Source organism: Poecilia mexicana, unplaced genomic scaffold (genome assembly GCF_051168715.1).
Source record: "Poecilia mexicana isolate PSO_F unplaced genomic scaffold, ASM5116871v1 scaffold_20, whole genome shotgun sequence".
Taxonomy (NCBI): Eukaryota; Metazoa; Chordata; class Actinopteri; order Cyprinodontiformes; family Poeciliidae; genus Poecilia; species Poecilia mexicana.
In genome coordinates this window covers 2792235-2802780 of record NW_028263389.1, presented here as the reverse complement: position 1 = coordinate 2802780, position 10546 = coordinate 2792235, and the positions used below count along the sequence as shown (strand labels likewise).

Sequence of the window (10546 nt, the reverse complement as noted above, 5' to 3'; positions counted from 1 at the left end):
TACCTGTATCTACATTTCAGGGGTTCACATGAAACTGGAGTTTTACTATTTTTGACCATTTTATACTTGTGTGATACATAAAACATTGTTAGCTTTCTGGTCTGGCTCTTAATGCATGAGTCTGTTTTATGTTTGAGGTGAGACAGGAGATCCAGTGAGCTGCACTGCAATGCAATAAACCAACGGGATTCATACAATAACTGAGGTTGGAATGTAGATGAAGTTCTTCAAATTCAGCTGGGATGGTATACAAGTACGGAAAGTATTTGTTGAATGACTTACTGCTCTCTAGTGCTCTCATTTACAAGATAAAATACATGAACTGGGATATTTTTTTTCTCTGAAATAGAGTCCAGTGACACTCAGTGGGACAAATCTCTAAACCACAGGAATCCTTTTTAATGATCCTCCTCAAAAATCTCCAAGAGCTTTGTTAGATGCAAAAGTGAATACAACTTTAGAAGAGTTAAATTAAAATTTCTTTAATAAGAAATGTATCATTTCATACAACTTGCCTGATTAACATCATTTACAGAAAGGATTTAAACCCCTTGATTTTCTAGACTGTACAAATCGGATTCTGATCATAAAACAGGAGTCAAAAAGGTAAAGACAACACGGAGTAAAAAACTCTGGAAGCACCGACTAAATGTGACAAAAGACAAGAAGAAATGGTGATAATTCCTGCAGACAGAAATCTCTACCTTCAAATTGACAAAAAGATTTTCCTCTGTCTGAATCCATTAAGTAGTTAACGATGTCACTTCACTGCTTTAACAATAAAGCTGACACTGAAAAGCTAAAAAAAAGCCTAAAGTAAATTTTTTTTTAGAATTTTAGGTACTTTTCTCCTCTTCGTTCCCAGTTTCTGAAGTCCAGTTTAAGGATAATATGTTAGCTAAGCAACCAGCAAAATACTGAGCTAATTAGCTCTACTTTAGGGAGAAGAGAGTTTAGACATAAACTGTTCTTGTTCACAAGCAGGAACAACTAAAATTCCTCAGAGGAACCAAGCTAGCCTATATTGCTAGCAGTAGCAGAGCTAATTGGTTAGCTGAAGGCTCTTACATGAGTCTACAAGTGTTGTATAGATCGGTAATTGTTACTCTATTGTTATTGGGAGATATAATTGTGACAAGAATTGTGATTCATCACAGAAAACATAAGCTTTATTTTAAGATGTTTGCAAATGGAGAAATGTGACCAAAAACTGGTTAAGAGTGGTACTTGTGCTAGCATAATATTTATTTCAACTGCTGGTTCCCAGAGAGCATGAATAAATATTATTACATGTCAAAATATGAAAAAATGCAAAACTATTTGCTGCTTAATGTTACTGGTATCCTGAAGTAGTCTAGTTGGTAGTGGGCAGCTGATGTTGTATTTTCAGAGTATCTGTGTTTGTGAGGTTCTGTTTTTTTTTTTTTAGTCACAGAACCAAGTTTTACAGCCATATCTCCCATCGCTAAGCAGTGGTTCTGAAACTCAGCTTCTCATAAAACAGTGGTAGAGGTTCCCACCACTGATCTTTGAAAACAGACACGGCTAATAATAAACCCATAAAAAGTGGAGTATTGGCATCACAGACCACCATTTTTCCTATTATTTTGAATTCAAGGGACATTGTTTTTATATGGTTCAATAATTATGAGGAATAAACTCTACAATCAATCATTTCTAAATTTTATATAAATACATAACTGGTGTTGTAAGCCACTGTGTGTGTAGATGTGACCTCATCTGAGCCAAAGCAGCCAAGGAGAAAACTGAAAATTGAGAAACCAGCTAAGAAGAAATGAAAGAATCGCATTGATACACATTCAAGAAAATGGTAATTAATAAGCATGAGCTGGTAAGAACGAGTGACAAGTAATAAACCTGTGATTCTCATAAAATCATGAGCAGCTACATCCTGAAGGTCCCGCAAAGCCGCTGTTGGCAGCCTCACTGAAACCACACTTGTGTGAATTAAATAAAAACTCCACCCTAATGAAACTACAGTGAAGCTTTCTTGTTAAAGACAAATGTGACCAGGTCTATAAATGGCAAAGCTGGTCTGCTGGACATGCTTTCAGAAAGCTGCTGTTTCAAACAGATCCAGGATGGAGCTGGATAAAATACAGGAAACGAGAACCAAACACTTCAATGAAAGAAAAGATTTCAAGGAGCTACAGCTAGGATGAAGTTTCCCTTAGTGGCAAAAAAAAATGTCATCAAAAGTATTTCAACAAAAGTACTGGAAGCATATAGAAAATATATTAATTTCTTTTAAATAAAATGACAGTTATTGCCCTTTCTTGAGAGAGTACCTGGCAGTGTTTTCACTTGTTACTGAAGCACAGAAAGAAGACAGAAAACATGTTGTTATGTTCTCTGTTTTCCATCAGTTTTTTATTTTTTACTTCTATCAAATCTGTCCACCAAGCAGAAAAACATCCCTTTGGTTTTCCACAGGTTTCATTTTTTATTTTTTTAAATACACTAAAGATTGAGTCTTAGTTGTTCTGCTGGCAGAACCGTTGGACCGATTGTTATCGGTCCAGGTAGGTGTTCCGTGATCCGGATACACTTCCTGAATCCAGATCCTCCCAAAACATAAGGCAGGTCCACCTCACACTGATCTGTGCCATCTTAAATTCTTCACAGTAGTGTCACAATCAGTTGGTATAAAAGAGACTTAAAAAAAAAAAAGAAAAGCATATTGTTCGTTGTAACCTTTCCCTTTTTGTCCTTTCCCAGACAGTGTGGGTCTCAGGAGTGAGTCCAGCTGACAGGAACCCAGTGAGTCCCCGTCTCCACTCGCTTTAATGCTGACTGCAGCTCGCTGAAGGCTGTGGTGAGGTCGTCATTCACTATGACCTTCTCAAACAGATGGCCGTACTGAGACTCCATCATCTCAGCGGTGTTCAACATCTCCTGGAAGTCCTCCTCCTGCAGAGTCACAGAGGCGGAAAGAAAACGGGGAGGAAAATCAGCTCTATGAAGATGATTTCAAAAGCTTCAACTATCTGCATAAAACTGCACAATGTAACTTTTATAAAAAGGAATGTTTTTAGCTTTTTTGTTAAAACTGTCACCATCTTGTGACAGTTTGTTATGAGACAGATAACAAACTGCCTCGTCTCTGAACTATTGCCATCTGAAGAAATGCATCGCTCCTGATCAAAAACAACCAATCAGACCCGCAAGGAGGGTGTTTGCGATGTCAGTCAAATTTGTGTATGTGCTGCTAAATGTGCTAATGGCAGAGAAACAACTTACCATTACAGAAAAACTATTTATCTGCTATCATTGATGGCTATGCTAACTAGCCATAGCATCCACTACAGCCTCTGCTATTGGGAAGTCACCGTAGCGTACCAGAGAGGAAGGAAGAGAGATGGAGGGTGAGTGAGCAGCATGCACACGAGGGTGATTGACAGCGCTAAAATCCTCCTCTTGGCTCTGATTGGTTATTTCTAGGTAGAACTGGGAGAAGGCACTATTTTTCTCCCAGTTACAATGTGTGACTGTCACATTGTAACAGTCACACTGTTACAATGTGACAGTTTCAAACAATATGTAAAAAAAAAAAATTTAAATAAAAGTTCCATATTACAGCTTTAATACTAAAGATAATGAAACAAGAACACTGCTGTGAACACAGATTTCCAAAAGTGCAGAGATTGTTCTATCATGACATGATTCTCACACATGAACCCTGCCACAGAAAATGCTCTGAAACTTCAAGGAATTTTCATTTTTTCCTCCCACTCAACACACAGGAATATCCACTCCACTCAGAAAACAAGACATCCTCAAAAATCTCCTCCAAACAGGCAGAGAGCAAAACACACAGCTCTAATTTACAGACAGGAAAGGGAACATTTGTGTCAGTCTGCATTGTGTGTGTCGGGAGATGGGAGCTTGTGAACCGACTGCACAGCTCACTAAACCGACTGAAGCCTTGTGGCTTCTGGTTGACCCCCGTGACCCTGACCCCCTCAGTGCAGCAGCAGAGCTGGAACATGGCTGCACTCATTTAGCCTTCTGGTTTTACTGGGAACATCCAGCTTTAGACTGGAGGACAGATATGGTTTTATGCAGACCCACTTTGCCCAACAGACAATTAGAAACACACAAAGATACAAGTTCATGCTGAGAAACTCAGAGACACAAACAACCCTGCAGGATTCAAACTGAGTGGGAGCAGAACACATGAACACACACAAACACACAGGCTGGTGAGAACTTCTAACTCCTGACCAGCTCAGTTTCTGGAGACGCCGCCTTCAGTTGCTGTTTGTTACAGTTTCTCGCACCAGTTGTTGGATTTAGTTATATAAAAATAACGTTCATATTTTCTAAAACAATCATTTTAAAGTTTTAAGACAAAGTCATCATGATGACTTTTTGGTATTCTAATACGTAAAGCCAAAGGGCTCTGACAGATTACTCTGGGTCTCCTACCGTGAAGGGCCTGGCGGATCCTTTGTCATCTTTGCTTGAGATGATTTTGGCGTTCTTTCTCGTTTCCCTCAGTCTTTCCAATTTTGGAGGTTTCACAAACACAACGAAGGGTTTGAACTCAGCCGTCCGCAAAAGCTTTATTGCCTATGAACAAATAGAAAAGCAGGAAAACGGCTGAAGGAGAAGATCTGATTATGTCACAGGGGGATTAGGGCTGGACAATAAATCAATAATTTATTTTACAACAGACACATGATCAATATCAATAGATAACACATTTGATAGAATTTTCAATCATTTTACTGAACTCCAGTCCAGAACTGCACAGCATTCTGAGGAATGAGGCAGAGGAACGATTTTAGTCGCTGAACCTCTCACAGCTAGCTAAATAAGGTTAGCGGCATCAACTAACTCATTCTCTGGTTACCTAACGACAACCTGTTGCGTAACCTGCCCAGCAGTGGTTTCAGGTTCTGCCACCTTAACTCAAAACAGCTTTGAAAAAAGTGGAGTGAAAACTGTGTTTAAAACAGGAAAGTTTTGACAGCATTTCAGACATTTAAAACAAAAAAACTAATCAATAATCATCTATACAGACCGATATGAAAGGCTCATATCGTGACAAGTTTTCCAGGCGTGTCTCCCAGCTCTGCTCCGGATGCAGGAGAACGGTTTATCTCACTCACATGAGGCTGAACGTCCAACAGGCACACTTTCTTCTTGGCGAGGACGCCCCGTAGAGTGTCCAGACTTGTTCCGTAGTAATTCCCTTTGTACTCGCCGTACTCCACAAACCTGAGGTGGGACAGGACAACACGGCAGCTGAAAAGCTGGACCACATATGGAAAGGAGGTGAAATTCCCGGGTGGAGATGGAGAATCTGAACTTAGTCCAGTCACTTTGGAAGACAACTAGCATATGAAGAGCACTAGGTCAAACAAAACTGTTTGAAATTATTAGATGTTGAAAGGAAGTTATTCTGTGATACTGCTGCTATGATGCTTTGGTACTGATTTCATCTAAAAAGACCTACTGTTAATTTTCCACCTTAGAGAGTTGTACTCTGATTTTAATGGGGCATTATTAAGAATATTCCCATTTTACAACGCAATCGTGTAACTATGCTACCTTCAGCTGTTATATAAAGGCTCTGTCAAATTTGACTCAAAAGAAATTAGACTTTGTAATTACAAAAGCCTTGAAAATGGGTCTCTGTCTCTTTAAGAAGCTCCTCCTCTTTTTGAAACTCTGCCTTCAGGAAGTCATCACAACATCTGTCCTCTATTAACCCTTTAACAACGTTTTTACCAGCGATTCACTGAGAAGAAGCTCGTATAATGAGCTTAGTAGATGCACAGTTGCTCCAGGTGTTTGCTAATTTCTGCTGGCTAGTCTCAAGGAGCTGAGTAGGGTACAGGGGTTGCTCTGAAGAGGAATCTTAGAAGCTTGGAAACTTCTGCTCTGAGGAGGAGCTTTGTCTTTGAAGGCGGAGCTAGGTCCACCCAAGGCTTTTTGCACAGGTGAATGGTTCCCAAAGAGATTAAAGGATTTCTCAAACATGTGTGAAAGAATCAAGGCAACACTTCAGGTATGTTTTTGATGAGGGAATGACATTATAGCATGATGTAAGCCTCAAAAAAAGTCAAATTTACATAATACTTTCCCTTTAAATGAGGTTTAAGGTTTTCTTCTGGGAAAGCTCTTCAAGCTGAGCACACAGTTGTTGTGGCCTCTTATTTGGGAGCTGAGAGTATCGTTCTGCTGCTGCAATGAGCCACAACACAAACAAGTTCATCTCCTCTCCTTCACTGAGCTGCCTGTAATTTCACAGTGGACATTTCCACTCGTCCAGCCCACATCACAGCTCTGCCACTCATCCCTCCGACTCAGTGAAAAACATCGCATGCCTCCACCTCCACCGCAGCATGCCCTAAATATAACACCTCCTCCAACAGCGCCACCACCCTCCATTCCTGCTCTCTGCATGCTGGGATTGTCTGCGTTCACTCAGGACCACAGACTTCCTCCATGTCCAACTCTGGATGGAACTGTGTGTGTTTGTGGACAAATGTCCTGCGTGTCCACCCTGCAGCAGGACTATGTCTTTTTTTTCTCCCCTCCAGCAGCAGAAAGGCATCAATCATCCTTCTGAACTTTACAACTAGCACTTTAATTAGTCAGCCACAAATATGGAGGCAGAGCGACGGCGCCGGGGCCAGTTTCAGAGAGAGAGGGCCCCGAGCAGAGGAGGAAGTCCAGACGGAGACCTGGGGCCCACAGTCTGGAGATCAGTTCCCAGCCCAGGGCCCGGCCCCGTCATCAGCAGCTCACTCTGAGTTACAGACTCTCAGCTGACAGCAAACTGCGGCACTCTGCCCCTAGTGGACAGGAGAGGAAACACAAGAGATGGACTGATGGAGTTTGGAGGCTCTGAGTTTGATGTTAGACTTTTGACAAGTTTATGCAGAAACATAAACATGTCATGTCAATAGATGCAATAAGTAGCAGAAAATAATCACAACCAATGATCAATAATTTACAATAACATATTCCATCACTATGAGACAAACAGGTTTTGATTTGTTGTTTTTTTCACTGTAAAGATATAAACTATATCTGTATCATGTTCATTATGTGCTGCTTTGATTTTGTTTCTATATTGTTCAGTTCACAGTTAAACTCTCTAACAGAGCAGCAGAGGAAGGCTGTGTTTCTATTTAAACTTCAGGATGTGATGAGTTCCTGCAGCATCTGGAACTTCAAGTCTGATCAACATGAAACAGTTGGAGGTTCAGCAGAGGCTTTGCTTCTCCACTGTGATCTGTGGGTTTCTCTCTCTGCATACTTGTTGTTGTGGATGTCCGCCTCAAAAAGATGTTTGGAGATGAAGTGGTACTCCACACCGTCACTCTCCTGGTTCTTCTTGGGCCGACTGGTATCTGGGGGAGGGAGAGAGAGAAAGGTTGTTTCATGTTGTGTTTGCTGTTAATTTTGGTGACTGTATGATGTTTTTAAGTGTAAAGTACTTTCATGTGTCCATGATGAGTCGTTGTATAAAAGCAGCAGACGACTGCAGGGAACTTACGTGGGATGGTCACACCGAAGTGCTGAGGGTCTGAGATCAACAGCTTCCTCTTGAGTTCATTCATGCCGACCCCTGAAGGTCCTGGACAGAAAAAGAAAAAAAAACAGAAACATCCCATAAATGTTCAGCAAAACCAGCAGAAAAAATGTCTGTTTCCTTGAAGATTCTTCAGGCTCTTCTAGTTCTCAGCTGGAAAAAGGAAATACAGCAGCAAACATTTTGATAAGTTACAGGAGAAAAAGCACAAAGTGACTAGGAGTCAAATGAGTGATGGGTTCACAGCCGGGTTCTGTTGTTGCTGATGCAGCCTCACGCTGATCCTACAGAACCCTTCAGAACTGGGCCGTTTGGTCCTGAACTCGTCCTGCTGGTTGGACGGCTGTAGATTATGACCAGACATGCTTTAATACTTGAACAGAATTTGACCTCAGTTCCAGTGAAAGTCTCCAGCTTTCCTTCCTCCACAGAGAAATCAACCAGTTTCACATAGGAGCTGAGTGGTCGGCTGATTTATTCAGATCAGGAAGTGGAGTTCGTTTGGACTTGGGTTGAGGAATGTGGGAGGAATGCAGCACTGCCTTTTGAACCGGGTTCTGTTGTTGTAGCCGTGAAGGTGGCAGAGCGCGGTAATGGAGGCTCTGTAGTGATCCTTATCTCAGTGGTGCAAACAGTCAATCCAGCAGGAACCAGACCTGCACACACAGGCTGAGGGGGAAACATGGAGCCTCTGGATCAGAGGGACCAACACAGACGAGGTCCAACAGAACCAGCAGCTCCAGTCTGAAGCCAAAGCCAGCAATAAAGCAGAAGTGCTGCTGTTTTCTCTGAGCTGTGCTCCTGGGTTTCTCTCTCTGCTCACAGTTTGCTTCAGCACTAAAAGTGTCAGTCTGCATTACTGCTCTCATTAGAGAAACTGCCTTCACTGTGGAGAGCTGAACGACTTCCAGGCCAAACAGACCGAGGCCCGACCCGATGACCCGGCCTCTCAGCTGCTCTCATCAGAACCAGACGACATCCCAGCAGCGTTCATACTGTGGCTCCACTTAGAGAGCTGCAGGTTTTCATCAATAGAAGCTCTAATGAAGTGCTCCAAAGGTTCTGTTTGTGGATCTGTTTGCTAATGTCTGCTCTGAACTTTATCAGATTTCTTTAAACTCTGCTGACATTATGTAAAACTGATTTTCATTAGCTGTCTGTCCTGAAAGCTGCAGAAGCCCAGATAAGCATCTGCATTCATCTTAGAAATGATCCCAGACTTAATTTCTTCAGCTCCAGTCAGGTCAGAGAGGCTGCTTTAACCTCAATGAACAAATTCCTTCAGGCATTAGGAAAAAGCTTTTAGAGAGAAAGCTGCCGTGTCCCGTCTGCAGGTCTTAAACAAAAAAAAAAAAAACACTTTCTGCAGAAACACCCTGAACTTTCACTGAAGCTTTGATTTTCTCTGTCCGTTGTGTCACGTTTTAATAGCAGACGGGAAGAAAACAGAAGGTACTCATCAAGCACTTTCATTCTCTCCACAGATGCAACAAGCTGATCCAGAGTCTGATTAATACCATTTAGTAAGCTTCTAAAAATCCGTAAACTCAGATAAATAAAACTATTCGACTGTCTGATGACCTTTAGCCTTTAATCTATACAGCTGAGAGACAGAAAGCAGAGTCTTTCTTCCTCTACTTCACTGAGTGTCCAAATGTCCACAGACTGCCCTCCACCCTGTGGAAGACAGGTGGGACGGGTTCAGCTCTTTGTTAGCAGCTCGAACTGATGAAGCCCATACTCTGAGTACCAAGGCCTGGCCAATCAGGCGACAGCTTGGAGTAGAGAAATAAAGGAGGGAAACGTTCTCCACCTTCAAGATTAGATGTTTCTAAAAAAAAACCTCCTGAAATATCTAACTGAAGCTGCTGGAACAGATGTGTGAGCTTTCCTTTGATTAATGGAAACATTGAAGAGATTCCCAATGAAAACTTCAGGAATGATGTTTCTCCGTTTGTCTGAGAAGTTCTTCTCATTTTTGTTCTCATCAGAAACCTAAAAAGGGAAAACAAGGAGAAGTCGACAGCTCCCTGCTGCTCCAGTTGGTCCAGACAGAGATTTAAAGCTTCACTGCTGCACCTGGCTCAGCTCATTGTTCCAACATTTACTGCCAACACTCGTCTTCCAACCACAAACCCAGAAGGAGGAACCACTAAATTCAATTCAGGACCTCGGCACATCATTGTGAAGCTCTTTGGGGAGCCTAGCAGCAGCAGCTGCTCCATGCAGGTGCTACCAGTTCCATCATCTGGACAGGTTTAAAGGACACAGAGAGAGAGGTGCAGGAGGTGAAAGCGTTTAATGGGACTGACTGATGCGAGTTCTGCACCGTCTATCCCTCTGAGAGCTAAATTAAGGACTGCGTGTTTCTCCTGGATCATGGAAGACTGAGGCCCATCCATCTGGAGCTTCTGGACTCCCAGAGGTCACACATCTAGAAGTGTTTGAGGAGTTTCATTAAAACAGTTTCTACAGAGCCAAGTCTAACAGCAGCAGAGTGAGAGGTGAGCAGTGATTTCACTGATTACCATCGGGCTCTTTACTCACCCACTAGGACCACCAGCCTGTGTTTAGCTCCACTCTGCCTGCAGTAGGGGGCGACCTCCTCGTAGGTGGGGACGTCGGCCATGTCGTACATCTGGCTCTTCTTGGACTCGTACATGGACTTGTTGGTCTTCCTGTCTCTCCTGCTGAGACGGAAACTTCTCCTGAAGCCAGCTGGAGGTCAGGAACAAACCACAGACACAAGGAAGGCCATCATTACAATCCCATGCAAAAGTTATCATGTCGCTTTAAATTTTCCCGTTTCGTCACTGTCAAACTTAAATTGATACACAACTACTGAACACTGTGAAATGAGTCTGAGGCTGCATTCTCACAGCAGGCAAATCCGACGTATGTTCTGTGATTTCACATAAGTCTGAATCCGCCCAATTTTGATCTTTTCACCCAAAAGAAAAAAAAAAATCTGATTTG

The 10546-nt window shown here is 42.2% G+C and overlaps 1 protein-coding gene across 4 annotated transcripts in view; it reads right to left on the bottom strand.

Moving 5' to 3' along the window:
• Positions 1-466: 466 nt before the first annotated feature.
• Positions 467-10546, bottom strand: part of mpp7a (MAGUK p55 scaffold protein 7a) — a 77855-nt gene continuing 67775 nt past the window's right edge. For all 4 annotated transcript variants that reach the window (XM_088001469.1, XM_088001472.1, XM_088001471.1 and 1 more), the window contains exons 12-17: positions 10118-10288; positions 7535-7615; positions 7295-7388; positions 5136-5244; positions 4450-4593; positions 467-2931 (exon numbers count right to left, since the gene is read on the bottom strand). In XM_088001469.1, coding sequence (XP_087857595.1) covers positions 2752-2931; positions 4450-4593; positions 5136-5244; positions 7295-7388; positions 7535-7615; positions 10118-10288 — 779 coding nt within the window. In that variant the 3' untranslated portion in view covers positions 467-2751. The remainder of the gene's footprint in view (positions 2932-4449; positions 4594-5135; positions 5245-7294; positions 7389-7534; positions 7616-10117; positions 10289-10546) is intronic.